The sequence below is a fragment of the Syngnathus leptorhynchus genome, chromosome 8, assembly GCF_054491065.1.
Source record: "Syngnathus leptorhynchus isolate UIUO chromosome 8, UIUO_Slep, whole genome shotgun sequence".
NCBI classification, from domain to species: domain Eukaryota; kingdom Metazoa; phylum Chordata; class Actinopteri; order Syngnathiformes; family Syngnathidae; genus Syngnathus; species Syngnathus leptorhynchus.
Genome location: NC_141202.1, coordinates 7,666,890 through 7,694,795, shown reverse-complemented (window position 1 = coordinate 7,694,795; position 27,906 = coordinate 7,666,890). Strand labels below are relative to the sequence as shown.

At 41.4% G+C, this 27,906-nt stretch overlaps 3 protein-coding genes across 3 annotated transcripts; 1 reads left to right on the top strand and 2 right to left on the bottom strand.

Annotated features, from left to right (window-relative positions):
- Positions 1-60: 60 nt before the first annotated feature.
- Positions 61-4,247, bottom strand: fbxo43 (F-box protein 43). The gene is made up of 6 exons (XM_085919226.1): positions 4,076-4,247; positions 2,269-3,106; positions 1,405-2,142; positions 1,163-1,265; positions 890-1,087; positions 61-741 (listed from the first exon to the last, which is right to left on the bottom strand). Exons 2-6 carry the CDS (start codon positions 3,060-3,062, stop codon positions 493-495), a joined length of 2,082 nt encoding a protein of 693 aa, XP_085775352.1. The 5' UTR covers positions 3,063-3,106; positions 4,076-4,247; the 3' UTR covers positions 61-492.
- An 811-nt stretch (positions 4,248-5,058) lies between these two features.
- LOC147052240 (sperm-associated antigen 1-like) lies at positions 5,059-17,609 on the top strand. Its single transcript, XM_085918031.1, has 18 exons — positions 5,059-5,339; positions 5,667-5,826; positions 5,906-6,028; positions 6,120-6,175; positions 6,276-6,379; positions 6,473-6,584; positions 6,677-6,807; positions 7,045-7,151; positions 7,982-8,111; positions 9,321-9,776; positions 11,700-11,799; positions 12,627-12,779; positions 12,964-13,121; positions 13,809-13,950; positions 14,836-14,962; positions 15,157-15,315; positions 15,440-15,766; positions 15,933-17,609. The coding sequence occupies exons 1-18, from the start codon at positions 5,200-5,202 to the stop codon at positions 16,059-16,061; spliced, it is 2,814 nt and encodes a 937-aa protein (XP_085774157.1). The 5' UTR covers positions 5,059-5,199; the 3' UTR covers positions 16,062-17,609.
- On the bottom strand, positions 17,506-26,993 carry rnf19a (ring finger protein 19A, RBR E3 ubiquitin protein ligase). Its single transcript, XM_085918032.1, has 10 exons — positions 26,777-26,993; positions 22,693-23,691; positions 22,046-22,254; positions 21,684-21,828; positions 21,102-21,264; positions 20,424-20,538; positions 20,176-20,337; positions 19,650-19,863; positions 19,431-19,574; positions 17,506-19,341 (listed from the first exon to the last, which is right to left on the bottom strand). Exons 2-10 carry the CDS (start codon positions 23,406-23,408, stop codon positions 18,609-18,611), a joined length of 2,601 nt encoding a protein of 866 aa, XP_085774158.1. The 5' UTR covers positions 23,409-23,691; positions 26,777-26,993; the 3' UTR covers positions 17,506-18,608.
- Between the last annotated feature and the right edge of the window lie 913 nt (positions 26,994-27,906).

The following is a 27,906-nucleotide window of genomic DNA, read 5'->3' as shown; positions in this document are numbered from 1 at the left end:
GGAGGATTATTTTTTTTTTAATAATCTTAAATAGTTATGAGTTGATCCCCCTTTCCTGATATTGTATTACTTATTCTGAGTCGGTAGTTTTCATTAAACGGCAAGAAAATGACTGATGCGGTAAATGACCACTAGATGTCACTAGACATCTAAAAATATATGTTACCACAGACGAGGTCAAATAAGGTGATCAAATTATATAAGAGAAGACCGTTTTATTTAAGAAATGCGATTGATTAAAAATGATCTGAAATCACAACGAAGCCTCAAAACATACCTCAATATATATATAAAAGTACATCAACCACAGATGCCATGTGATATAAGATTTTACAAAATTTGATTAAAAACGCAAACTTTGTTAGGAAAAAAAAAAGACAGAAGTTGCTCATAGACTCCTAGCAACATAGGACTTCGTTTAAATTAGTCTCCTCAGTGTCATAAATAACTTTATAAAACAACCTGTGAATGTAATCCTTTGCATGGTCTTGATCATAGTCTCCTAATGTTTCGCTTGCTCTCTGCACTGCCCGGAAGTAATCCGTCTTTCTTGCGACGGCCTGCAGACTTGCTGGCACATTCTTTGGAGCCATGGAAAGCACACAAGCACTTTGTGCAAAACTCAAACGCACAGTCAGCTCTGGTGCAAATACCCTCGCCTTTCACATTTTGACACTTTGCAGGATGCTGACATCGAGGACAATGTCTGAGGCATTCGTCATTGAAGAGGGTTTTAGCAACCTGAAAGAAAAAGGTTTATAATATAATATAACCCAACTTTTTTTGGGGGGGGGGCACACTTTATTTAAGCCCACAAGCACTTCAAAGTATTTAAAATGGAAAAAAAATCAAAAGCCAAACACCAGCACCAGGCAGTTATGAAACGTACCTCGATGAACTTGTCTCGTTTGCTGCTGCTGCTGCCCAAAGATAAAGTGCTGTAATCGAAAGGGGTTAATGTGCGGGTTCCAGACTGTGGGGTGCAGTAATTGGAGGTTCTAGATTGGGCCTGGACCGTTTTGAGGGGTGACCTTTTAAGAAGAGCCAATCTTGTCTCAGCATCAGCAACATGTGCAGTGTTGCCATTCTGGAAAATGACAAAGATTAAAGATTTGGGAGAAAAAAAACTAAGCATCTGATATAATTTTTCCTGTTTCTCTACCTCTTGAGCAGCTTCCACTTCACTCTGGTAAATTCTTCTCCTGGAATGTGCTTGCTTGTCCTGCTGGATTATTTCATCCCAGTCTTTACACACCTGACCACACCTGCAAAAACATGAATCAATGCATTTTACTTCATTCTGAACCAATAAAACGTCAAAGTCAATTGTAGTGATTCAATATAAATAAATAAAACAACCTTGAATTTGCCCAGCTATAATGAATGATCAAATCAAAATCTGACCTGCGGACACACTCGGCAGACAGATGACTCAATATGACAGATAAGATATGTCTGAGGTTCCTCTTCCTCAGCTCCGTCAATATGTCCACCTTCCCTATGCCCATCTTGCGGCCAATCAGCCCTGCCAGCGGCATAGTTATCCCGAACAAGTCGGGTGTCTCACCAAGAGCTGCGATGGTCCTCAGCTCCTCTTTTAAACTTGGACTTTGGCCAGCAAACATCTTGGCCCTCTTCTCACACAAAGTGTGTATCAGCTGCAAAGCGGGCGTCAGTGAGAGCTTGGATGTCTGCAAGGGGGTCACATTGGAATTCACAGATGTGCCGCTAGAAGGTGTGATGCTGCCAAGCTTGGCTGTGCTTTCATTTTGAGGCGTTGTATAGCCTTGTTGGGTTGACGCCAGTCCATCAAAGGTTGTATTGATACATTTCACAGAGAGAACCCTGCTAGGGGTCTCCTTGACAAAAACCTCATCATCTTTACACGTTCCGCTGTGGCATTGAATACGTTGATGTTTTCTGTCCGTCGGGTCTTCCTCAGACAACGAGCCTCCTTCCTTTAGAGTGGAAAGTCTGCGCTGCCGTTGCAAACGGGAACGCCGTTTCCCATCGGTCAGGTTAGGGGTTTCTACATTTCCTTTTGAGGCAGAAACCAGCAATTCTTGGAACGAGCCATCGTGATCGACAGAAGAGTCTTGGGATTTATCCAGGGAGCTGAAGCCACTGTCCTCGGATGGAGACCTGCAGCAGGATTCGCATCACATGTGCCCTCAAGTTACTTGATTGAGAAGTAAATAAAAAAAAATAAAAAAAAAACATCCCTGACAAGATCGATAATCGTGGTTGTTTTTAAACGGGTAAGCATACCTGATAGATTTAGGTGTATCTGTGGAAGACAGTGTGCACAAGACATTGGATGATTCATGCAAAGCACTCGTCAGGTTGTTGACTGAAGATGGAGAGTTGTCCTTGGATGAACCTAGCAGCAATTTGCTTAAGCACGGTGCTTCTACATTAAGTCGATCAAAAGCACCAAAGTGCTGACTGAAATCGTCTGAGAGCGAAAGCCGTCCTTCCCATCTGTTGCCGTCACCTAAGTTGAGGGTACCATCCTCAAGAGTGGAAGTCCTTACCTGAGAGAAGAGCAGACGGCGTTTCCTACTACATAACGGGAAATCCTGTTCCAATTTGAAAGCGCCTAAGGTCAAAGCCTGTGGCGCTGTGTCCAGAGAATCAAAAGACACACTAAAATCATGGTCGGACCCAATTGACGATTCTATCGGTGCGGTACATGGGGACTTTGTGTTGTCCCTTTTGACAGCTTTCGTGGCATTGCGCATTGCAAGTCTATGTCGCAGAGAGCCATAGCTCTTGGATGCTCTAGGAGTTTCACACCAGTTCAGAGTGGAGGAGCGTTGAAGCCCCCGGGTGTCTTTGTGCAAAGATCTGATCCTGCTGCTTTCCTGAGGGGTGACAGCAAGTCTGACATTCTCTTTGGGCGTGTCACTGAGGTCCACTGAAGCCAAGGATCTGCAGGAGTCAAATCCACTAATGTTCTGTGGACTGTGGAATGAACCCGAGTAGCCGCTGTCAAAACACTCGTAACATTCTTTGCCTTTGCAGTTGACATGGTGGACATTGGATTCAGGGGTACACTGCATTTTTGACCTCCTGTCTACCCAAACAGCAGCACTCCTAGAGAGGCCTGCAGAAGACAAAACAGAAATTAGATTTCAAGCCATGTCAGACACACACACCATTATATCTTGAATCTTGAAACTCACTCAATTTGGGGTGGATCAGTGTACATTTAGTTTTTAGTATTCAGATGCACTTTTTCAACTTGCCAATTTAGCAAGGTGGTGATACCACCACATGTGTGCTCATGTGTTTGTGCATCTGTTTGTTTGAGTGAGGAAAGTATTAGCACACCCCTGTGAATGAAGTAGAATGCTCTTTGCATTCAAATGCGGCATTTTTGTAAAGACCATCTAGAGCTAAATTGGAACGCTGTTTTATTCAACAATGAATTAATAATCTTGGTCAAACATTTTGGATCCAATACATATTTGGATTGAGAAGACACTGTTATCCTCTCTCCTACTGTACAAGCAGCACAATTTTCACATCCTCTATGTTGCAAATCTCTTTGGTCATCAAAGGACATTGTCATTTTACTCACAAAATGTCATAGTGGCATATTCAACTTTTAAGTGAAATTTCAGAAATAATAATCATATAAACTAAAATTGACTATAATATACTTTCAATTAATTTCACTATTTCCAATCTTTTGAATGCACATGTCAAACTGTTTAATGTTTAAACAGTTTGTCCACAATTTGCGAAACACTATCAGTGCTTTATTGTTGTTGCCATGATCCCGATTGTCAAAAGATTAAACTCGATTGCAAGGTGCCGCGTTTGGCGAGCTGTCGACGCCAAACCTGCCAGACGAGATGACTGACCATCGACTTGTGCATCTTGCATCACATTTTATGCAACTGGTCAACACATACATTTGATTGTGTTCTTTCTGTTTTGCATCTATTTTCACTCATGCAATCACGGTAGCTTGACTTACAAGTAGAAATTGAAGTCAAGCCAAACACACTACCTGTGCAATTATTACCTGGACGGGATTTCATTTGTTAAAAGAAAAAAAGACACTTACCCTAAAATAGCACAGAAGTACCACGATCGGGCGAGTGTGGACCTCAGTTGACACCGCGTGACCTAATTGCAGTCAAGTACTTTTTTGCAAACATTGCAACTCAAGCTGACGCCTGCCACGTTTTCGAATTTGGAGCCCACTGTGGCTCGTGTCACGTGTTTCCGCCTCCCGATCAGCTGGTCTGGTCGTAAGGGATGAGGAAATTCTATATGCATCATATCGTATATTTTGTTTCCGTCTTATATGTATACAAACTCTGAGTATTTATGACATACACCTATTTTGGTCGAAATTCTCTCTGGTGAATACAGACATTTTAATCTACATTTTATCTTTGAAGTGTCATATTAGACATTCATGAAGAAAAATAAATGCATGAATAAAGAAATCCATCCATCCATTTTCTGAACCGCTTATCGGGCAGTAGGCGGGGGACACCCTGAACCGGTTGCCAGCCAATCGCAGGGCAGACAGAGACGTATAACCATTCGCACTCACACCTAGGGACAATTTGGAGTGCTCAATCGGCCTATTAAGCATGTTTTGGGGATGTGGGAGGAAACCGGAGTGCCCGGAAAAAACCCACGCGGACACGGGGAGAACATGCAAACTCCACACAGCGAGGGCGGAGGTGGAATCGAACCCGCACCCTCCTAACTGTGAGGCGGACGTGCTACCCAGTGCGCACCGAGCCGCCCGCCCTGAATGAACGAATAAATAAATAAATAAATAAATAAATAAATACATGCATGTGCATGCATGCATGCATGCATACATGCATGCATACATACATGCAATTGTTTTGTTATATTTCTTTTTATAAGTAATTGGAATGAATGAATAAATGAAATTGTTCGGGTTAGAGAATTTTGAGTGGTAAATTAAAAATGTGAACGGAACTGTTAGACGTCATCGGATGACGTACGAAATGTTGTCCCGTCTCCATGGGCAACGCTTTATAACGCCGTTTCGGGGGTCTTAGTGTGGGTGATTAACAAGCACTAGAGGAAATAACGATAAGCAGTGCCTTTGCATTTACTTTGAGAAAGGTGTTCGCTATCCAAAGTTTTGTTTTTGTTTTTTGTTTTTATTAAAGTTGGGTGCACTAAAGAGGGTTTATAGCCATGAGTTCAGCTGCCTTTCTTCAAAATTTTACTTCTTCTGACTGCAGATCTATGAAGATCCCTGTGGAGCATATGGAATATGATTATATTGATAAATGCAAGGATGCCAAATACTTGGAGAAAATCCTTTTATTACTCAGGTAATTGCAAAGATGCACGTTGTCTCTTAATTGTGCTTGACAAACAAAATGTTCAGCTTTCATTGACCAGCTATTATGGCTGTGTTGTAATTGGTGTAAAATTTTGACTCACCTAGGCAAACCAAAGTATCATAACATCATGATATTTTTGAGGTTTCATTAAAAATATCAATGATATATTCAACAGTTTCTGTTCTGGTTGTTAAGGTTAATCTCTTTGAATTGATACATCTTAAAAAGCATCCGCACATGCAGTACAATCGACCATATAATAATACATGAGGCCATCGGCTCTAAAATGGAAACAAGCATTGTTGTTATGTCCAGATCTGGCAAGGAGGGCATTTATCCTCATCTAATTGAGTTCTGTGAAAGTCGACTAGAGAAACTGAACCCTCGGAGTCGAGCTCTTAGGAAAGAAAATCCTGTGACCACATCCTCCAGCCTTCCAGCAGATGAATGGAACCTTATTGCCGATGAGTTGAGGGTGCTCTATTTATTTAATTATTGATTGTTATGGCTGTATTCTGAAAATTGTTCAAAAAGTTAGATTTTTTTTCCCCCAGATTTGGCAAGATGAAACCAAAGTGACAGAGACTTCCCTTAAAAAACAGTTCATGTTTGAGGATGTTATGGATCAAAGCATGCCACCTATAAGAGGGTCCAATTGCTCGGTTCCACTCAGCAGAGTAACGCCTCATTTGGTCCACAGAAATATTTAAATAATTTATTCAACTGGATAACAACATGATAATTTCCCCCCCCCCCCCCCCCCCACAGAACATTCCTCATAAACAAAACCGTGTACAGCCACGAGATTATCGAGAATGGGACAAGTAAGTGTTTCTGTTTCAAGATTATTATTTTTTTTAAACAAAAGGTCTAAATAAAAAAAAAAAACATTTATCCATGTATGTATTTGGCATTTTCCTCTAGGTTTGATGTGGAGAAAGAATGTCAGAAAATTGATGGTGATGTCATTCTAAACGAACCGCCTCCTATTAGCGATGCACATCCTACGACAAAAATGGATCCTTTATGTAATTCATTTCAATTCAACTGTAGTCATATGGTGCCAAAAACATCATTTTGCAACTCTTAACATCAAAATTGTGTCTCACTAATACATCCAGTGCTGACAGCAGAAGCAAAAGTGAAACATCTTCTGGCAGAGCGTGAAAAAGACAAAGGAAATGAAGCTTTTAGGGCAAATGATTACGAGGAGGCAGTTGCCTACTACTCCAGGTTAGACTTTTAAAATCTTCTCTTCTCTATATGTCGGGCCTCTCTGCCTGCCTTGAGATATTCGGTGATGTGGTTGTATCATCTAATCACAGGAGCATATCCATAATGCCCTCAGTGGCTGCATACAATAACAGAGCCCAAGCAAGGATCAAACTCAAGCAATGGCAAAAGGCCATGAACGACTGCAACAGTGTATTGGATCTAGAACCCTGCAACGTTAAAGGTTCTGTATTCCCTTAAACAAACATATCTATTTTGTGGTGTTTTACTGTTCAATATGGATAGATTCATGACACAGTAAAATATTTGTCATATTTTGTAACACTTGACTTGAAGCAAGGTGTCGGAAAATGTAATGCAACATTTTATTTCATCTGAAAACAGATTTAGGATTTTTGACCAATAGTCCGGTTTATTTTCTTCTTACAGTACTAGTAATGAATTATTATCTCCTCTACAGCTTTATTACGGCGTGCCGCCGTGCACAATGAAATGGGTAACTTCCAAATGGCTGTTGAAGACCTGACAGTGGTGCTGAGAGAAGAGCCACAAAATGTTGCAGCCACTGTAAGTTATACAACAGGGTTCATCTTTGTTATGACATTTCAAGGTTATGAGCAGTGCCAAAAGAATCGTTTTTGTAGCCAAGTTCCGCCTACCTTTACAAAACGTGTGGTTGAGCACATGCTTGGTTGAGCAAACAGCTATTTTCCACTGCTTAGGCTAAAAAAAAAATGGTTCATCGTCTCAAATGTAGATACCACAATAGAAACATCCTGGAGACAATCATTTGCCATGATAGATACAAGAATAATTGGATTTCTTTGTGCCACGTTATAATGCGTGAACTGGTGAATTTGCAAGTACTAAATAGTAAATGTGTGGGGCTATAGTAAAATGAAGATGATCTCATTTCAATTTACTTTATGAATGGCAAATGATGGATATATTTACTTGGATGACGACATGAATAGTGGATATAAAGAGTCTACACATATAAATAAATGAGATTAAATACAGTCATTTAAAAGAAAAATTCAAATGGGGAAAAATATAATGTTTTAGGGAGGGAAAGTGAGATAATGTTGCACAAGTGAGCAAACCTCTGTACGCGCAGTTACCATTGGATTATTTGAAATTCATGCCCCAAAGTACATTGAAATATTTACTGTTAACGTTACTTTATTTTAATCAATATTTTACGATTGTCTTATTGTGTCGTATTGTTGTTATTGCAGTTGCCTTTTTTGTCCCCCAGGTGTCGTTGCTTTTGCGCAACATCACACTACAGCACAAAGTACCGTAGATGGTCATTGTGATCATCGGTTGCGATCATCTGTTCTGACGTAATAATATGTCATCACGAATTCTGATGTGTGTCATTATTTGTGATGTAGCAACTTCTGGCTGAAACTACAAAGAAGGTGAAAGAGGTGCGACACGGAAAAGAGAGAAAAGGCAGAAAAATAATCATCCAAGAGGAGCAGGAGGAGGATTTCCAAGAGACAATATTGGAGCAGACTCGTGGTGAGATTTGTTGAATATCAAAAACAAACGTTATAAATGATTGATTTGACTTGAATTGAATCTTATCAACTGTTTCAAATAATTAGGACCAGAGAACGCAGTGTAATTGCATCAATTTGTTATTTTTTTATTTTGCAACATGTCAGTCTGAAGATGAAAATGGCTAATCAAAAGCGCCTGAACATTTATAACGCTATTTAAAATCCAGATTTCCACCTTCTGCAGCATTTACAAACGCATCAAAATGTCTACCGTTGCAAAAACATTAGGCTCCATTTTAATTGACACCGTCTGAGAGGTATGCTTCATTTAGTGAGATTTTAACTTTGGTGATTATTATTCTAAAGTTATATATACAGAACCACAAAGCATATTGAGAGCGCTTAATTTTTGGAGAGTCATATTGCAAACAGTTCAATTCATGCATTTTTTTTCACCAACTCCAATCATCATAACACAGTCAATTAAAAATGTACACGTATTCACATAGCCGAGACAAATACCAATACAGCACCCAGCCTTATTTACATCACTGCAGCTGCCATCGGTTTTTTTTACTATGATAAATGTATGAATAAATAGCTATATCATATTACAGTAATACATGTCAATAGTTTTAAAAGTACATCACTGCCCGTTTGCCAGTTAAATCATTGTTTCTTGTACATACTTGCAGTAGTTTTGTCATTACAATTGACACTGCACCTTATTATATGCACATTATATATTGTTTTTGCTGGTGTATAGTATAGAGTTAAGTGTGCCTTAACAATGATTTTTATATTATGCTAATGTGCTAAGCACGTTTTAATCTATCGCCCACTGACAATATTACAATATGCTTGAGGCAGACTTGAATCATGCAGCCAAATTGTGGCATGTAATTTTAGCCTGCAGTATATTTGTGAGGTAGAGTTGCCATTGTGGAAGGCTGCCCTTAGATTGTGCCTTTACTCCTGCTGGTGAAGTCATTCTGACCACAAATCTCTTCCCGCATGACCACGTGACACGACTGTACGCACGCATATGTTTTTTTCTTCCCTACCCCCAACCCAACCAATGCTCTTGTAATTCCCCTTTCCGCTTCCTGCAAGTGCTCTGAATCCTAACCCTCCCCCAACTGTGATGTAACCACTGACTGCTTCCTGTGGGTGTGTTTCATCCGTCCTCCCTTCACACACTCCGTCTCATTCTTTTTCTCCCCCTTAGATTGTCCGGTTGAACCCAGCCAGATTGTGGGAGGGGACGGCCGCTCAGCTGCTCCTGCGGAGAGGGGAGACATGGGTAACGCGCAAAAGAGGCCCCATGGCAAAGGGGACGGGGCCCCACACAACGACTCCTCGCACTCCCATCACGGACACTGGAAAAGCAAAGGTGGCAGCTCAGACAAGTACAAAGTCCCACAAGAAAGCAAGGAAAAGGCAGCTAATGGAGCAGTCAAGAGGGGCTCAGTGTCCCCCCAGGCTGATCAGGCCGGCTGCAGCAGCAAGGAAACTCCAGCAGGTCCAAATGTTGGCGAACCTGTCAATCTCGATGTGCTGTGCGGAGCCCTCCCCTTGTCCCTATCCCGCTTAAAGAATGAAGGAAACCTGCTATTTAAGAATGGACAGTTTGGCGAAGCACTGGAAAAATACTCCCAAGCCATTCAAGGATATAATGAAGAAGGTAAGGCCGAGCATCTGGTTATTAAAGTCTTAGGATGTATACGCACGTAGGCTATAAATATAAACAAAGGTTGTTGTGCGACATGAATGACATTGAGCTAACTACTCAACTGATTAGCTTGTTAATGTGTCGAGAGAAGAAGCTGGTACTTGTCCCCCTCACCTTCTTACACCTCCGCCCACATCGGAATAAATATAGCTTCAAATGATCAACACTGGAAAAGCCATGACCTTGCCGGCGTAATGTCTGAATTTCAATCTGTTTCAAATGAAATTCAAGCAAAGCAATTGGTATGTTCCTCAGCATGTCATATAAGATGGAACTTCACAAGTGGATGTGAGTCGGGACTCTCGCCCTCGAAGTGTGATGCGACACTTTGGGGTTGCTCCAAATGGACGACGTTTTGGTTTTAGCCTCAGATTGGTACTAAGCCTCTCTGCTCAGGTCTGTTCTGGTCACATGACTGCCGGTCAGTGGCTGTGAAATTAGATGGCACAATCCCACTGAGGGAGCAAGCGAATGAATGAGGAAGAATAAAAGATGAATGATGGGAAATTGATGACATTGCTGGTTTGTGACTGTTTCCTTATGATGAAAATCTGTGACTGACAGTTTAAAGTCATCGTGTCTTTGCAACATTCTACACTGACATGACTGTCACCTGGTTCATCATCTCCCATAATCAAATTTTTGCAAACAATGGGATTCAGATCCAAACGTGTTGTAAATATTAATAATACAATCACTGTATTCTGCCTCATCTGAGAATAATGCAGTGCAATTATTTATCATGATAAACTACTTCCACATTTTTGGATTAATAACTCTTTGACTGGTAAAGAATAAATATTTCATACAACTCTTCATCTTATATCGAGTACCTAATATTGCCAGTGAATGTATGTCATCGGGAACTCGGACCCAAAATTAAAAATTGGCTCAGGCTATGTTTTCTCTGTAAGCAATTGAAGGAACTGGAAAACAAGTTGGAGGAGTGGTTTAGCTTGTCAGGCTTGTTTTGAGTTTCTTTTCAAACCTTTTCCAGGTTGGAATTTGTGTTTGTATCACATCATACTGCATCCAAAATGTCCTGTGGGTTGTTGATGTAATATATTCTCTTTCACTGATGGTATGGTGCTCTTTTGGTCGTGATCAGTGTTGTGGAGTTTAACCGACTTATCCAAACGACCTCCTTCGATAGAGAAAAGACAAAGAATGGCTGTCGAGTATGCTTAAGATAATAAAACATGTACGTGGTCGATCAACCACCTCTTTATTGTGAAAATAAAGAGTTAATGTCAGACATTACCGGGCCGAAAAAAAAACATTCAGCTAATGTTTAGTACTGAAGTGAGTTATTGGATGAGCGAGGCAGAGGGTGAGCAAGACCGTGTGCAAGAATGAATTTGTGTGAACAAGGCAAATAATTGCTGTGACAGCCACTTGACAACTGGAAAAAAAATAGCAATGATGTCATTGAATATTAAACATAAGGTTGACTACAAAAATATCAGAAGTTTTTCATGCTTTTGGGAATCCTGTCCCAAAGGTCCATACTTGGGTTCATCCGTACCTCCATAGCAAAGGGTGGAGAGAGCTTCCAGTGTCAGCAGCCTGATTTATAAAGTTCACTGAAAATTTCAATAATAGTTGCCGTCATGTTTTTGGAAGTGTTGATGCTAATATTTGTCCAAATGCCGAATGTCAGAGCCAATAATCGGCCGTGCTGATAATAAGTCTATTGCAAAAGAACGTTATACATTATTATTGCCTTGAAGTAATCCAAAGAGACAAATATTGATCATGCAAGAAAGACTAACTCCTCACTTATTTGCTTGTGTCATTTTTAGGTGGACATTGTTGCAAATGTACATTCTAGATGAAATGTTCAGCATTTATAGTTTGATTTTGTTTTTCTTGCAGGTATTGATAGTCCAGATGACCTGTGTATTCTGTACTCAAACAGAGCAGCTTGTTACCTGAAAGATGGCAACAGTCAAGAATGCATACAGGACTGCACACAGTGAGTGAAAAGGAACGTTAATGGTTAATAGTGACAAATCCGTAATCCTCAGAAACGATTCATACAATGTTGTCATTGATCACTTTAATATAATAGTTCATCTCTATATTATAGTTTTAAAAGAGGAGGTCAACCCAAAGAAATGCTTGTATGTGCCTCCACTCGTCTAAACATGACTTTCTGATTAATATTGCGTTTGTGGAACATGACTTAATGGACCTGTTTTTATCCATGTCAGGGGGTGTCCATTTTGCCACTTGCTGTCGACCAAAAATGACATCACAGTTGCCAGGTCTCGGGTCACAGCTACCCACGGCTTAGCTTCACAAAACTGGTGAGGCGTGATTGGCTGTGATCTGAGATGGCAACTGTGATATCATTTTTGGTTGGGTTTTGCCTCTTTAATTCATATTCCACAAGCAAAACATGAATCAGAACACTGTGTTTCGACTAGTTGGGTTTCATAGAACAGATGAGTCCAAAGACAATTTGGGGGTTGACTTTCCCTTTTAAGGGTGAGCACAAACAGTTGTATTAAGAGGCCATATTGATGTTGTGCTGCTTTCATAAAGACAAATTAATATCTTTTGGTTGTCAAATGTCGGGACAAAAAATCCTCACGATGAGAGGTGTTTCTAATATTTTGCTTTCCTTATTGCTACAGAAGAGGGGTGCATTATGATACAAATATCTTGCAGTCAATAATAAAATACACAGTAATTGTCCAAGCATGCATGTCTAGATGAACACCTCTCTCACACCGGCATCTGCTCCCCGAATTGATCCTTTGCTGTGGTTTCCTCACAGTATCTATTTATACTCGGCAGAGCTCTGGAACTACAGCCTTACTCCCTCAAGCCCCTCCTGCGGCGGGCCATGGCTTATGAGTCCCTGGAACGCTACCGTAAGGCCTACGTGGATTACAAGACGGTTCTCCAGATAGACGTCAGCGTGCAAGCAGCACATGACAGTGTCAATAGGTATTAGCCTTTTAATTCTCGCTTTGTTCACCGGCTGCTCACGAACAGTCTCATGCACATTTTTCACGAGTCGGTATCATACTAATGCATCTTTATGTTTGTACTTAACTCTTCTTTTACGTTTTTGTCTGTGTTTGAGGGATGTTCCATATGTTCACATTTCACCTGTCAATCAATCGTTCAGGATCACCCGTTTGCTGATTGAGCAGGATGGTGCGGACTGGCGACAGAAACTTCCAGATATTCCTTTGGTTCCTCTTGGGGCACAGCAGCACCGCAGAGAGGAGCCGCCCAGCTCCGAAGTCCTACAGGCCAGGGCTGAGAAGGCTGCCAAAGATGCAGGTTTGCGACTTACTCTTGCTGTTTTTAGCCTATCCGCAGACACACTGGGAGATTATGCTCTTAAGTGTGAAAGGAGGCTATAAATGTTCTCCCAGCTATTACGTCGCCAAGACACATCCTTGAGCTGTGATTGACTCATTCATGCACTTGAATGAGTTTGAACAGAACTTTGCATAATATTGCCATAGCGGCATATACGGTGTTGGGAAGGGGACTTTAAAAATGTTAAATATTTCTTGATATATTGCTTGTTAATAGGACGTTTTACTGACTCAAAAGCTCTCCTTGTAAAATGTATTGATCATTTCTAGTGGGGGGGACAAGTAACTATCGGTCCAAATTGCTTTCAGTGTAAAATATTATTCTGAATACTTTACTCTCTTTCAAGTGTTACTTTTTTTTTCCTGTTTTCAGAGTGGAACCATAGACTTGTTTTTGAGTAAAATGTACTCTACCAAATGTCATTTGTAGAATTAGAACCGTTTTTCCACGTTTTTTTGAACTCAGACCGTTTTGGGGGCGGTCCTGTCTTTTACAAATAAGCCAGTGCTGCACATCCTTGATCCACAAATCAGCTCTAGTTGAATTTTCTTTCTTTTTAAATGCCATAAATTTAAAAATGGCATTTTTTTTTCCAAAGCAAGATTGGATTTGCTTTTTTCAGACAATGTGTTTTTTGTCATCTAGAAAGGAAAGCAGAAGTTCGATATGCAGATTTTAAGCAAGCTGGGAACGAGTTCGTGAAAAGGGGTCAATACCAAGAAGCTCTGGGAAAGTATTCGGACTGCCTTAAGATAAAGCCAGAGGAATGTGCTATCTACACCAACAGGTTAGAAACATTTGAGTTTTTTTTTTTTCCCCTTCAAATTTATACACTGTATATGCCAAATCTTTCATTTATTTTTTTACATGAATAATGAACATTAAACATTCTACAGTATTGCTGTAGCGACATACGTGTTCCTCATAGTTCCTACTTGTTTTCTGCATTCACAAAAATAATATATGCCTCCCCTTTTGTTTCATTCATGTCATTGATGATGCATTGGTGGAAACACCCTATTGTTTTTGTGTTTGTTTTGCTCTGGGCTTTGCTGTAGAGCAACTTAGACTTTGGAGCCACACCTGAGCAAACATACAGTAAACACATGCTGCTGCTAAGACACATCAATGAAATAACTACAAGGAAAATTGGGAGGGGAAAAACACACTTAACCAAATTCAAAAGCAAACAACATTGCTTAAAAAAAACAAAAGAAATTCCGAAATGAAACCACATGACACGACAACTAACTATAATTATAACCAAAACTAGTACTTATTTGATCAACATTTTTTTTTTTGCACTCAAGAAAACACATTTAAAAACACATGCTGCTGCTAAGACACATCAATGAAATAACTACAAGGAAAATTGGGAGGGGAAAAACACACTTAACCAAATTCAAAAGCAAACAACATTGCTTAAAAAAAACAAAAGAAATTCCGAAATGAAACCACATGACACGACAACTAACTATAATTATAACCAAAACTAGTACTTATTTGATCAACATTTTTTTTTTTGCACTCAAGAAAACACATTTAAAAACCAAACACAAAAACCTACAAGCAATACTCGAATTAATACAAAGTGAACTGAAATGACACGACATGAGTCATAAATAAATGAGCCAGAAACATAACGTATGTGCTCGGATGTCTGTGCTGGCAGAGCTCTGTGCTACTTGAAGCTTGAAAGATTTTCTGAGGCCAAGCAAGACTGTGACGCCGCACTCCAACTGGAGCCAAGCAATAAGAAGGCTTTCTACAGACGAGCAATGGCCAATAAAGGGCTAAAGGTGAGGACAGATGGCCAATACCATAAAAGTCATTCAGGTTAAGGTTCTCATTACCCAATACATTTTTTGAATTTATGATTTCCTTTTGGCAGTCATCTGCAACGATAGGGTTTTACATATTAGTATAAAATCTTTATGTTTTCTCTTTAATGTAGTTTTCAGGCCTAATATTTTTTCATTGTACCTCACGCCAGGACTACCTGGCATGCAGCACAGACCTCCAGGAGGTGCTCCATCGCGATCCCAATGTGCAGGAGGCAGAGAAGGAGTTGGAGGAGGTGACAATTCTGCTCAAGCAAAGTCTCGTCGATGCGTCACCAACTAAATCTCGGAGGGTCGTCCCCATCACAGAGGTAGACACACACATTTTGAATAAATACAAAGCATATTTGGCATCCCTGAATTAATAAAGAGCATATATTGTACTGCCACTTCTATTTCTTTACAAACATGTCTACGCTTTCTTCTCCGTCATAGGTGGATGGTGATCAGGAAGCATCGACTGGAGCAAACTCTCAGTCTGGCAGCTGTTTCGGGGAAGAGTTGAGCAGCAAATTCCAACCCAGCAACGCGTACGAGTTTGGCCAAGCATTAAACAACGCCTGCAGTAGTGGCAACATGGCGGCGTGCGCCGACATGTTAGCTTCAACAGATCCAGAGCTGCTTCCGCAGTTTTTGAGCACTCAGCTCAATGGGCAGACCATCAGCTTCATCGTCAAAGTGCTAGACTCTCACCTTCTGGAAAAAGACCCCAACTTAGTTTACAAACACCTAAATCATCTTCATACTACTGACAGGTTCTCGGTGAGTGAGTGCATTCCACACGTATGACCGTAGCAAAACTCAGAATTAAGGTGAAGTGAGGACAGAGCTTGTCACGAAGGTTCTGGAACTAATACTGATGCCTGGCTGCGTTGGCACACGGTTCCTTTTCCATTTTAAATGAAGGCCTGTGTTTGCGTGTCCTCAGGTGGCACTGATGCTGCTGGAGAAGGATGAGCGGCGCCACGTGAACCAATTGTTTGAGCACCTGTCATCTGCGGAGGGCACAGAGTTCACAAAGAATGATGTTCAGAACCTGGCCAACAAATACATCTGAGCCATCTGCATCCTCCCTGCCCGGCTTGAACTGCATGAGCTGCTGCTGCTGCTGCTGCATTAACCACAACTCTTGGATCTATGCAAAACTCCCCAAAAGATGCGGGATACTGCAAAATGTGTTCCAGAGTAAACACATTCACTCAAACTGTTCTGTAAATAATCTGAGATTATACAGTATGTTTAAAGAGTGTGTAAGGAATATATATTTTCTTTGAAGATCATTTTGCTATGGAGAATTACTTTTTTTACCAGTGGAATGGATTCTGTACAAAGGACCTTGATTGTACTGGAAAATTGGGCTGAAAATGAGCCACGTTTTCACAGTGATGTACAGTAGCCCCGATGCTTGTGGTCCTTGCACTCTCTCTCTTTTCATGTCAGAATGTTGATGTATGAGCTGCTGTCCAAGCTGCTGATATTCAGTGCATGATGACTTTCATTTCAGGGAATTTGAAGCTATTTAAGACTTTCCTTGCCTTTGGGAAAGATCACACTAATAGGATATACTGTATTATTATGGAAGATACAGGTTGGCATGATCGACCTGTTTTAGCCACTAACAGCAACACTATCTGTTGAAAAATACAACTCAAAACTTTAAATCATGATTATGTTGTTGGGTCTGTTTTTTTTTTTTTTAAGTAGCTTTTGATAGTATAGTGCTTAAAATAACATCTGAGTTCTCTTCAGTGTAATTTTACTTTTTTCGGTTTAGAATCATGGACAAGAATGAATGAGGCAAATCCTAATTTATTTATGAGAAAACTCTGAGAGCTGGTACTATGAGCTGATGATCCCAAAGATGAGAAAATTGTCTGACTATTAATGCAAATACGATCACGGTGATGAATGATTTCAAATGATACAAGAAAGTTGCAACATTAAAAATATGTATTGTAATATTGCTGGTTATCAGCCCCATAAATCAAAATCCAATGCTCTTGTGATGCGTCTGTTCAAACTGGCCCCTTGCAATGAGCAGGGAAGAATGGAGAATACTTCCCCAGATGCGTGCTTTATTCTGCAAATTTAAGATGGGGTGGCAAATAGAAGGAAAACAAAATGAAGACTAACGGTAACAATTACACCGAATGGGAACTGGTTGGGGAACCTGAGAATAAACAAAAGGCAAAAAAAAGAGAAAAAAAAGGCAATAACTACATAGAGCACCTGTTGGAATCTGGTGTGAAGAGGAGGGTGGGGTTGGGGGGGACAAACACATTTGGTTAAATCAACAAAACCAAGTCTCAGATCATTCCAAAATTCAAATATTTTCAGACATTTCAAAACAAACTTATGGAAAATGTAGAAATGCTGTATTAAAAATAAGATTTTGAAAGTGAAATTGACATTGTCAAGTGTTTTGAATGAGTGGAACATTTTGATGTTTGAAGGCTTTGAATCTGTTGACTCAGTTAAGTGTGGAATAATAAAGCTGAAAATTTGTGGAAGAACAAATTTACTCTGCAAACATCAGACCCAAACATTTTCCATCTTGGATTTTGATATGCATTTACATGTACGTAATAAAGCAAAAGAAAAACCACTCTCCACAATTTTATCTGGCACTAGTGGTGTGTCTAAGTCAGAACCAATCTTGGGGATAAAGTGAGAAAAATGTTGAGAGTTGCAACATGCAGCTTTATTCAACTGAGAAAAAAAAAAAATCCGTAACATTTCCGGGTCAAAGTACAATTCAAACTGCCTGTAACCACCTAAATAATACCAGCCACTGATCAGAAGCTCAACTGAAACAGCCGCGTATAAAAAAAAAAAAAAGAACATTTAATGCAAGTCTGTGTAGCAGCACCAATATGCAACACAACAACGAGCGAAGATGAACCCTTTAACAGTATGCGGTATGTCATGGAACGTGGCAGATCAACAACATTACACGAGAACAGATAACAGTGAAGGTGCCTTTGGCTGCTCTGTGTCGTCCGCTATTAGTAAAGTGTGTATGAAATCCGGATAGTTGATTGCTGTATAAAGAAAAGTGCACCAGGGTGTCTACTGGCCCACAAGTCAACGATTAACAAGAGCCTGAGTGTTATCTTTGGTAGGTGATTGCAAATTATTCTTCATTTAGCATATTTAGTGTGCCTCAGAATCTTATTCTAGTAATGCCCCCCCCCCCCCTACATTCTGCAGGATACAACGCGTCATTGTCTGGGGGTTCTTAAGACACAGTGGGGAGAAAGTGAAAGAGAGAGAGAGAGACGCAAAGAACACAAACTGCTTTTAAAGGCACCATGAGTGGAAAAAAACAAAAGGTATCAAAACACACTCTCGCATGAGGCATGATGAAACGTTCCAAAAGAAATTTTAGCAATCAAAGTTAAAGTAACTTTGTTGTCAATCAAGGCCTCTAGAGAAGCGCCCAAAGCTGAATGGAGAACAGTCTCCTCACAGGAACAACAAGGAAAACTAATCCAAACTGGCACAATGGTTTTCATCTCAAACCTCCACCGACTTAAAGAAATGGTCTAGCTCCTCCCACCAGTGACTGAGGGCCAATCTATGCAGCACTTGTGGTCTTTATGTTTTATATGTCCGTCTGCTTACATGGATTCTTGTGCTGCGTTTGATTGTTATGTTGTAGTGGGAGCTGATTGTTGTTGTTTTCTTTTGTTAGCTGCGCAGTGTTTCTCTGAGAGTCCCACTCGGTGGGGCACACCGTGACGTTGTCCTCTGCGATGAAGCGGAGGGAGCAGAGCTCTGCAGCACGAGCCGGCGAGGAGGTAGGCGAGCGGGGAACCAGGGGCGGAGTCCGTGAAGCGGGGCAAGTCTCCAGCCTGTCGTTCTCCACCTCGGGCAAGGGGCTGATGGCGGCGAAACGGGCGTGGTAGTCGCCTCCGCCAGAGCCGTGGCTACACGATGTTTTCATGCTCTCCCGATCGGAACAGCTCAACTCGGAGAAGTGGCTGGAGTGGGAGTCCGAAACGGAGGCTAGACTGCCGCTCAGAGAAGGAGAGTCACACTCTAAAGAGTTCCCCAAAACCTGAGCATCCAAGTCCTCCTTTGGATCGTTCATCTTTGTGCCTCTGTTCCCCTTCTTGTGCAGTTTGCCGTTGCTCTTTTTGACTCCCGGGTTGGTCGAGGAAAGGCATTTGGCAGCTGCCCCTTGGCCCTCCGGGGTCGAGCAGTCGTTAGATGGGCAGTTGGAGCAACAGTGGCCAATGTGGCTGCTGTCGTCCACGCTACTGCTGCCGCTGTGGTTGCGCAGCTTGGCGGGTTTGGATTCGATGTCCACTTGGACTTCCATACTGTTCCCATCCCTAAGAGCAAGAACGGAGAGAGAGAGAGAGGGGGGCGGCAATGAGACAAAGAGAGGTAATACATTCAGAAAAACATTTCATCTTCTTACCTTTCAAGTGGAATGTGAGCATTTAGAATCGATCCAGCCATGGCTTTGGTGCTTGCATTGTCGCTGACTGTACTAAGGCTGACAGTTCCAGATTCACCACTGAGACTGCAATGGTCCTTTTGCACATCAGCTTGCACTTCCAACCTGTAAGAGAGAGAATTGTTTTGACAAGGCACGACACGGAAAGCTGACAGTATGGGTCGCCCGCCGTCTGTGTACCTGCTTAAGTAGTGGACCATGGCGCTGCCCGAGAGGCTGCCGGTGATGCTGGCTCCGGCGAGGGCCGTGGTGGATGCCGTTTCACTCAGGTTGTCCCTCATGGCCCCGAGTCGGTCCATTTGGCTGCCACTGGCACTCAAACTGCCCGTCAGACCCCCAACACTGCCTTCGCTGATGCTGGGATTGTTTCTAGTGTCTGCCACGGATGTGGAATCTACAAATGATAAAAGTGTTGAAAGCAAAGGGTGTTTGTTGAAAGCAAAACTCCACTGTGTGTGTGTGAATTAAGAATCAACATCTGAACAAATATTCATGACAATGCCCTTGGATCATGAGAAGGAAACAAGTACAATCAAAATGGAAATTAAAACAAAAAAAATCTAGATTTGGTTTTGGGCAGGATGGTAGCACATCACTCTTGCAGTTCTGAGTTTTGGGAATTTGACCTCATTTCCTTTCCCATACTCCAGGATATAAGTGGTGTGAGGCGCACTTTTGGTTTGCACGCGAGTTGAGGTTAGCTTACCAGTCGCTGCTGTCCCGGTGGCGACATTCATGTCATTCTCATCATCAAATTCTATCCGAACACCTTTTCCATTGCCCGTGGAGACGCCACAGCCCCCGCTCCGGCACAAAGAGATGGGCACCACACCGTAAACATAAGCAAGCATAATGGGAACTCCAATGCCTGGAAAAACAAGTGACAAACATAAGTCAAAAAGAAGAGCTACTAATTAACGGAATAAGATGGAAGAAACATTAGCGTGAACTGACCAACAGTGACTGCTGCAACCACTGGAGACACAATGACAGAAAGTGTCACGCCTCCTGCAATCACGAGATTCCTTTTGTGTTTGGTGATATCTTTACCTTCATAGCGATTATGAATCTGGGGGGAGGGGGTTAAAAATATCATCAGTTTCTCACAAAGAATCCAAAGGGACAATGCTGTGCGCATAAATAGATGTTTGTGTTGCGATTTACAAAACAAGGACCGAATATTAAGAGTAGAGGGCGTTTATGTACACTTAAGTCAAACTTTGTGATTTTGGCTTCTTGTAATCATAAAAAGATGATGATTGAAGACTCAGTGTGGTGTGTTTGCAAGTTCCTGAGGTGAAAGTGCCATGAATGCACCATGTTGCTTTTGCTGCATGAGTGTGACGTGTATGTGGTAGGCCTAGGAGCTTGCTTAAGCTCTTTAATGACGCCCCGCTAAACCTCTGGTAAGGTAAGCCAAGTTGGCAAGAAGGTAAGACAAGCTAGCTGTCACGCCACCACGTGGGCCTATTTCAGAATAAAAGCATCTAAGGCTATTGCACTGGCTTCAATGTATTGGTTCGACGCATTTTGAAGCGACCCACTACCATGACTGAAACTGGCGATATCGTGATGCTAAAAGAACGGGGGAGCTTCATCATATTCCAAATGAGTGAATGTTTGCAATCTCACCTTTCTTCCCACATAAACAGGGATGCCAATAACCATAGCAGGGATCGCTATACCAGCGATCAGCGCAATACCAACAGGGGCACCAACCAGTGTTCCCAACTGCCAAAGAATCTTCTTCTTTCTACTCCATGGTTTCTTCCCCCAAAAGGTACAACCTGACGGACTGGGAAAATGGTAAAAAGAAAAGAAAAAAAAAAAGTTTACTCTTTATCTTGTCATTCATTCATAAACATGAGGGTGTTTGTTTGTTGACCAAAAATGACATTTGTTTCTTTAATTTTGATGAAATCATGACTTCTTTTTTTTTTGCTTACATTCTGAGTCAACTCACATACAATCCAGATGTTACACAATTGCGCAACATTTCAATTGAGTGTCAATTGGTCAGTCATGCATGCTGAAATAGAAACGTGACACAGTTGTATTTGCTTCTCAGACACCATTAACAAAGTGAAAAAATGAAAAGAATGATATCAACTATAGACGGTGTCAGTACATCAAATGGCAGACATTTTTATATCCAATATAATGTCGCACAGCTCTACCCTATTCATTGATAGTCCTGAGCAGGCAGTTCCTCACCTCAAGTAATGTAGGTCTGAGATCTCTTTCATGCAAAGCCAGCAGAACTCACAGCCACAAACAGCACAGGTCATGTGGTTACAGCTGCCATCATTCATTTTGATAATATAAGCAGCGCAGCGTGGGCATGGCTTGATGTCATCGGCTGTGGGCAAGACGGAACAAAAGAGAAATCAAAACAATTATGTCATTTTACAAGACATCCAATTTATTCCAGTGGAACATCAACAGTTCAATGTTCTCAAGATGATATACTTTCCAAACAGCCCGATCGTTTCTAGGAAAATATGTCTTCAAAGTTCAAACGTGTCATGACGTCATCGAGTTGTACAAAAAGTTTTGTTTGTGTTGAGTCAATCAACCTGTGGCTGCGCTCTCTTGGCTGGAGCTGAGGGATGACGAGCGAACCGTCCGGAGGCGAAGACTTTGGGCTCTCTGCTGTCGTGCTGCGTCACAGGTTTGGTTGGGGTGCCACAACTGCTTACAAAGATAACAGAACTCTGTACCACAACTCTCCCTCCCGCAGGTGATTTTGGGGCAGCTGGCACAACCAAAAGCAATAACCGCATACCTAGCAGAAAAGAACAGGGTGGTCATGACACGAACACGGTGTGCGTGCTTGTGCATACAATGTCATATTTGATGATAGTTGCTAAAATGGTCGATGCAACCCTGCTACCAAAGAACCTCAAATTAGTTGCACTTAAGATTTTGATATTCACTGTGGTTTCCAAGAAATGATGATTTTAGTCATCTTGGGATTTACCTATCGTATCACATTGCGACTGGAAATAAAAAAAAAGATCTTTAAAACATTCGTTTGATAAGGCTGATCTTGTTTAAATCAATTAATCCTTAAAATTTGACTTTCGGAAAGCAAAAAAAAAAAACGACCTCGCTGAGGAATTCTTTTAAGGTGTTTGATCATTTCTTTTCAGTTTTCAGCCTTGGTTTCCTCATTTCAATGAATCTCTTTTTTTTATTCGATTTATTAATTCAAAATACTTACCCACAATCGGGCGCCGGACACCAACGGCAGTCAGGGTCAGCCACCAACCACCTTCTGAGCATGAACTCTTCATATTTTTCCATCAGACTCCGGTCGCCGAGAATCATGCAGATGTCATGTGGATTAAAACGCTCCGAGCACTCGGGGCAACTGATGTTGACACGCGACTCTGAGATTTCAATGCGCAGGTATTGCCGAAGGCAGTCAATGCAAGAGCGGTGGTGACAAGTCATGATGTCAGGGAAACTCTCCCTCGAGTGTTGCAGAAGGCAGAGGGGGCACTCCAAAAGCTCCGTCTCCATTCCACTCCCCGTCTTGGGAGAAGACGGGGTGGAGGCGGTTACACAAGGTCCCGAGGCAGATGAGGTGGAGGCAGCAACATAAGCGGCAGAGGGAGCTTCGGTCCCAGCCACAGTGAAGAAGGCAGAGGTCTTTTCGCAACACATCTCAGAGTGGATGTTCTCAATGCTAGCGATGCCATCTACACCCGTAAGCCCGCCCGGCCCGGGATTTTGCAGCTCACGAGATTTGCGCCGTACTGTTTTGGCTTCCCGCCCTCGCCATCGAAACAGAGAAGCCAGGGATAGGCGCCTTTTCTTGGGAGCATTCTTCACGGAGGAAATGGAAATGGAGGAGGCGGTGGATTGCAGATCCCTGTCAGAGCCCATGACCCCGCCACTACCACTGCCAAACTGATGGTGCTTAGCTAAGCTCATTTCACCAGGATGAACAGAGGGGTGGGCCAGCGAGGATCCAGGGCAGGCAAGCCTGTTCCTCACATGTGCCGGGGGATCAGGGAGTAGAGCGGGGCTGGATGAAAGGCTATGGTGATGATGGATGGGGGTGGGGGGATGTGGTTCAGGGTGGGGGGAGCGGGCTCCGGAGGGCCTTTCTGTACTCAAGGCATGGTGGCTTCTCCTGATCAACCTCGAGGTCACATCTAATAGTTGGATGATGGCGGAAAAGTGGTCACTTGGTCAGAAACCGATGCAAAACAACCTAGCAAGAGAAAGGAATAGTAGGAGGGGAGTTAGAGATGAACCCATACTAATACAACAAGTCTTAAAAATCAAAATTTACAAGAGTGCTCTTTCGATTGTTTGGGAGGTTTGTTCAAAAACATTCAAATTATACTTGATGACTTGAAAATGATGAGGACTGTTAAATGTATTGACTATATGGAAGCTAAATCACATTTGAAGAATAATTTAGAATTCAGCATAGTCACAGACCTATGGAACAAAGGCCCAAGTGGTTTTGGAACCTGGACTCTGTATTTGTGACGACTAACGACTTGAATACTCGTTCTGGTCTCAGAGAGTGGGATTGAACATCCCTGTTTCTGCCTAAATGATTTCATTTTTACTTGGAAAGGAGTTTGAGAAAAATGATCTTGGTCTTAATATCAAAACCTGGCATTTGAACAGAGCTGTATAGACTTCATATAGGTCGCTATACTGTAGCAAGGAGATTAGGGAGGCGGCATTGCGCTACACAGTGATGGCAGCTTTGACGACAAACAAATGTGAACGCTGGTGAAATACACAGCAGCTGAGCCGGCGTAGTAGCCAGCCAGACGACATGACTGTGGCTGCATTCCTGGCCTGCCTCTCCTCTGTGTAATGTTGCCTTCATGCACATTCTGTGGCTTCTTTGGGACGAGGGACAGTCGGAACATCCAAGGGGCTCGTGAACAATAAAGGTTTGGATTGGTGAATAGGTGATTACACAGCATGATATGAACTTAATGTGAGGTTCATGTGCGGCAACTGAAGGCTCCCATTGGGACACTGTTAAAATAAGAAGAAGCAGACATATACACGGGTAATAGTTTCTAAAAACTGTGATCAATAACCAACTAAATTTATGTGAACATCTTTTCTAATGATCACATAAACGTCTGAGAACAATCATTCGAATTAGGCTCTCTATGGCTGACTTGCATGCAGTTTCTCTCGTGCCAGATTTATGTTCTTTGCTAAGTCCCCAAGATATGAACACAATGTATTCCGAGAGGATTTCCATAAGCTGAATTGTTTATAGGTCATTCTATATTAAATCTGAATCGGTCTTCAGTAATGTACCCCATGAGATTTTTTTCCCTGCAGCCAAACAGCACAATGCATTTTTTTGGGGGTTGAAAACAGAAAACAAAAGACGCCAAACATTTGCCTGTACTTTTCTTGTCACAAGAGAATTTTGAACATTTTCTTGTGACACAAAAAGGCACTTCAACTGTTGCCAAATGTCTGGCGACCATTTGTTGACTATTGCTGACCTTGAACGAACCCTGATTTGAGTGCACGTTTTCCGGTCTTTGCCAACAGTCCAAAAAAAATTTTTAATTTGGACCCTCAGTTGAAGATTTTGAAAGCTGAGCAACAAGCACAACTCTTCTAGTCGGGTGTATTTCTTCCCCCATACTAAACGTTTAACTGCTTGACATGCCTAGCAACCAAGAAGTAAATTCTGTACAGGATATTCTTGTTCTCTACCTGCATTGTCACCTTGCTTGTCTTGTTCTAATCAAATTCTAAGTTTGCAATGAGTCCACATTAAGTCATATGTTAAAACGGGAACAATTTGTCAAATGTAATCTTACTACGGCTCATCTGTCTGCTCAAAATTGTGCCCATTTTTTTAAATGGTGACAACAGTGGCAAAGTTATGTAAAAGTGTGGTCACAAAACTGCTTTTTTTTTTTTTATTCCAGTAATTTATAGTGTATCTTGGCAAAACACAAAAAAAGGTAATGCCATTGAAATCCCTTATCACCTATTGTGTTGACATCTATCATTTGTATCACGACAGCTCCCTGTTGTGTTGACCTGGCCAACACCCCCTAACCTTGCAGCTGTGTTTACAGTAGACCAAAAGATGGGAGACCATTGACAGCTCCTGATTAACACACACACAAACATACACACACACCATTGGACAGCTCACATGCACGAACACACTATTGGAAAGATCATCATGCTAGGCCGATGACCTTTCTTTGGAACAACACACACTGGACTGGCCTGTGTAACATGATGCAACATTTAACATTCATTCCTCAGAATAGAAAGTGAATCTGTCAAAGTACTTCAGTTTTCATTCTTCAGCAATCTATACTACTTCATTTGGAGAAAAAGAGCAAAAACAAGAACTGATCACAAAAGCATGATAATGTTCTATTATTTCGTTTTCCTGCAAAGTTTTAAGAACAAAATCAAGTACAAACACTTGTGGTTTGCTTATGCAGCGTAAAGCGTAAAGTCCAGCCCAATGTTGTACTTGTTTCCACTTTAGGTAAGGACAATAACAGGGTGTGCTGTGCAAGGGAAAAAAAATAAAGATTTTGCTTACTTTGGCAGATTAAGCCAAGCATCTCATAAAACGAAAGGGCAGCTGGAAAGGTGGCATTCACAACAGTAGCCTACACTTTTTATTTTACGTGTAAAAGCAAATTGGGCATGTATATTTAGGTGGTAGAGATTTGGGGCTCATTCTATTATTGTGGTTGCTTTCAGTTTCCTTTCATCGTGTATTATTTGAATTTGTCATCCTTACGGTTATAAAGGGTCACATCAGGTCATGTTACAACGAGAAGAACAAATACTAAATGACATTTAGCTAGTATGAGCGTATCTCTAACGTCTATTCGATTTCAATTCTTGTCACTCTACCATCTGGCACTAGTTATGATGGGCGTAGTTGAAGAGCAAAACGTATTACTGCTAGCAGATTTACCACATTGTTAGAATTTTACCAAGGTTAGATTATACAGGTTAAAACAGTAAACCACACAAATCATAATTTATCTTGGGTAGCTGGCGCAATTTATAACCTAAAGTAAGCAAACTGGGATGGTGCGGACCTGTTCACGGGTTTGGGGTTCTTCCTAACTAGCTCAACAATTGAGAGTTGGTGTCAATTTTATTTGGGTTTTATTTTAAATCAAACTAAGGCGCATGACTGTGGCTGATGCGTTCAATCGTACTTAGTACGCCCGACGTAAACCCGAGTTTGAGGCAGCCAAGGTTGCCAACCACTAGCGTGCATCAAGCTAGCAAGGTTAGCTTGAAAAAGAGAACATTACCCTCTGGTGCCATTCGCTTTTCCTCCGAGCAGTGACGATGAATGAAGGCAAGGCTTTTTGTAAAAAAAAAAATACAAATGGGGGAAATCCTGGTGCAGTTCCGCAAAGTACTTCCCACTTGCGATTGCACTTGCAGAGGATTTCCAGTCTTCCAGTCCAGGCTCGCATCACTGGTAGTGAGACCAGTAGCGAACCAAAGCAAAGGCTCAAGCTGTAGCCCCAACTCGCAAATTCAAATTTCATCGCGAGAGTTTGGGAGTTAGTGCGGCGTGGTCTTAACAGGTCCACTACGCAAACAGTACATAAAGAGAACCTAATGAGAGTAAAATAGTGATCGCTCTAAAATGTTCCAAGACACACGAGAGAAAAAAAATCTGCAAAACGGAGGGATTAATTTGAGACCTGCATTGCCCCATTCTTGCATTTTGCCCCAAAACAGAATGAAGCAAAATATAAAAAAAAAAATATGGGGATACTTTATCTTTTCTGCTTCAGTAGGTCCCTACTTGCTTGCACACAGGAAGATTCACTTATTTGTGAATTTTCCTGTATAATTTCAAAACCCTTTAAGGTTTATCTTTTACATTGCATCAAATAGAAATGTAAGTTTCAATATATGTAGATTGGTTCATCAAAAAAAAACGTACTTTTTCTATACTTAAAACCTGGTTAGGACATTAGTCAGTTCTAGGGTGGGTATCAATGTCCAAGTCATTGGTCCATATTACAGTAGGCACGTGATGAATGGTCAGTGGCTTCTCAAATACAGGCAGCAATCAGGACTTGGTCAAGGTTGCCCCACAGTCCAGAGGAAATTTGATGATGCTACAAAACAGTTTACTCTTCTATAAATACAAAAATACACAAACTATTTGGCACTGTCAGATAGAACATTACAGCAAAAAAAAAAGGTTTTATCTACATTTTGTTCTATAACACTTGCTTGTCTTGGCTGCTGCATTGAGTGGTCATGCTGCGATTGTCAAGTTCCTAACAGTATATATTTTTTTGGGTTTAAAGAATTAATTAGTGCGGTGCAATAGTATATTCCAGTACCGGACCTCCAACACTCCACAGTTCGTCAAATGTGTAAATTTTGACTCAACCAAAAGTATGTTTAAATTTGGACA

What these genes read in the sequence shown, in the direction of transcription:
- fbxo43 (XM_085919226.1), bottom strand. Translation starts at nt 3,062, where the DNA reads ATGCAGTGTACCCCTGAATCCAATGTCCACCATGTCAACTGCAAAGGC. An exon ending in AAGTGGAAGCTGCTCAAGAG is followed by an intron (nt 1,088 to 1,162) that starts GTAGAGAAACAG and finishes GTCATTTTCCAG; the next exon opens with AATGGCAACACTGCACATGT. An exon ending in AACGAGACAAGTTCATCGAG is followed by an intron (nt 742 to 889) that starts GTACGTTTCATA and finishes TTTTTCTTTCAG; the next exon opens with GTTGCTAAAACCCTCTTCAA.
- LOC147052240 (XM_085918031.1), top strand. Translation starts at nt 5,200, where the DNA reads ATGAGTTCAGCTGCCTTTCTTCAAAATTTTACTTCTTCTGACTGCAGA. An exon ending in CACAAAATGTTGCAGCCACT is followed by an intron (nt 7,152 to 7,981) that starts GTAAGTTATACA and finishes TTTGTGATGTAG; the next exon opens with CAACTTCTGGCTGAAACTAC. An exon ending in GGGTCGTCCCCATCACAGAG is followed by an intron (nt 15,316 to 15,439) that starts GTAGACACACAC and finishes TCTCCGTCATAG; the next exon opens with GTGGATGGTGATCAGGAAGC.
- rnf19a (XM_085918032.1), bottom strand. Translation starts at nt 23,408, where the DNA reads ATGAGCTTAGCTAAGCACCATCAGTTTGGCAGTGGTAGTGGCGGGGTC. An exon ending in TCAGACCTACATTACTTGAG is followed by an intron (nt 21,265 to 21,683) that starts GTGAGGAACTGC and finishes CCATTTTCCCAG; the next exon opens with TCCGTCAGGTTGTACCTTTT. An exon ending in GGTTGCAGCAGTCACTGTTG is followed by an intron (nt 20,338 to 20,423) that starts GTCAGTTCACGC and finishes TTGTTTTTCCAG; the next exon opens with GCATTGGAGTTCCCATTATG.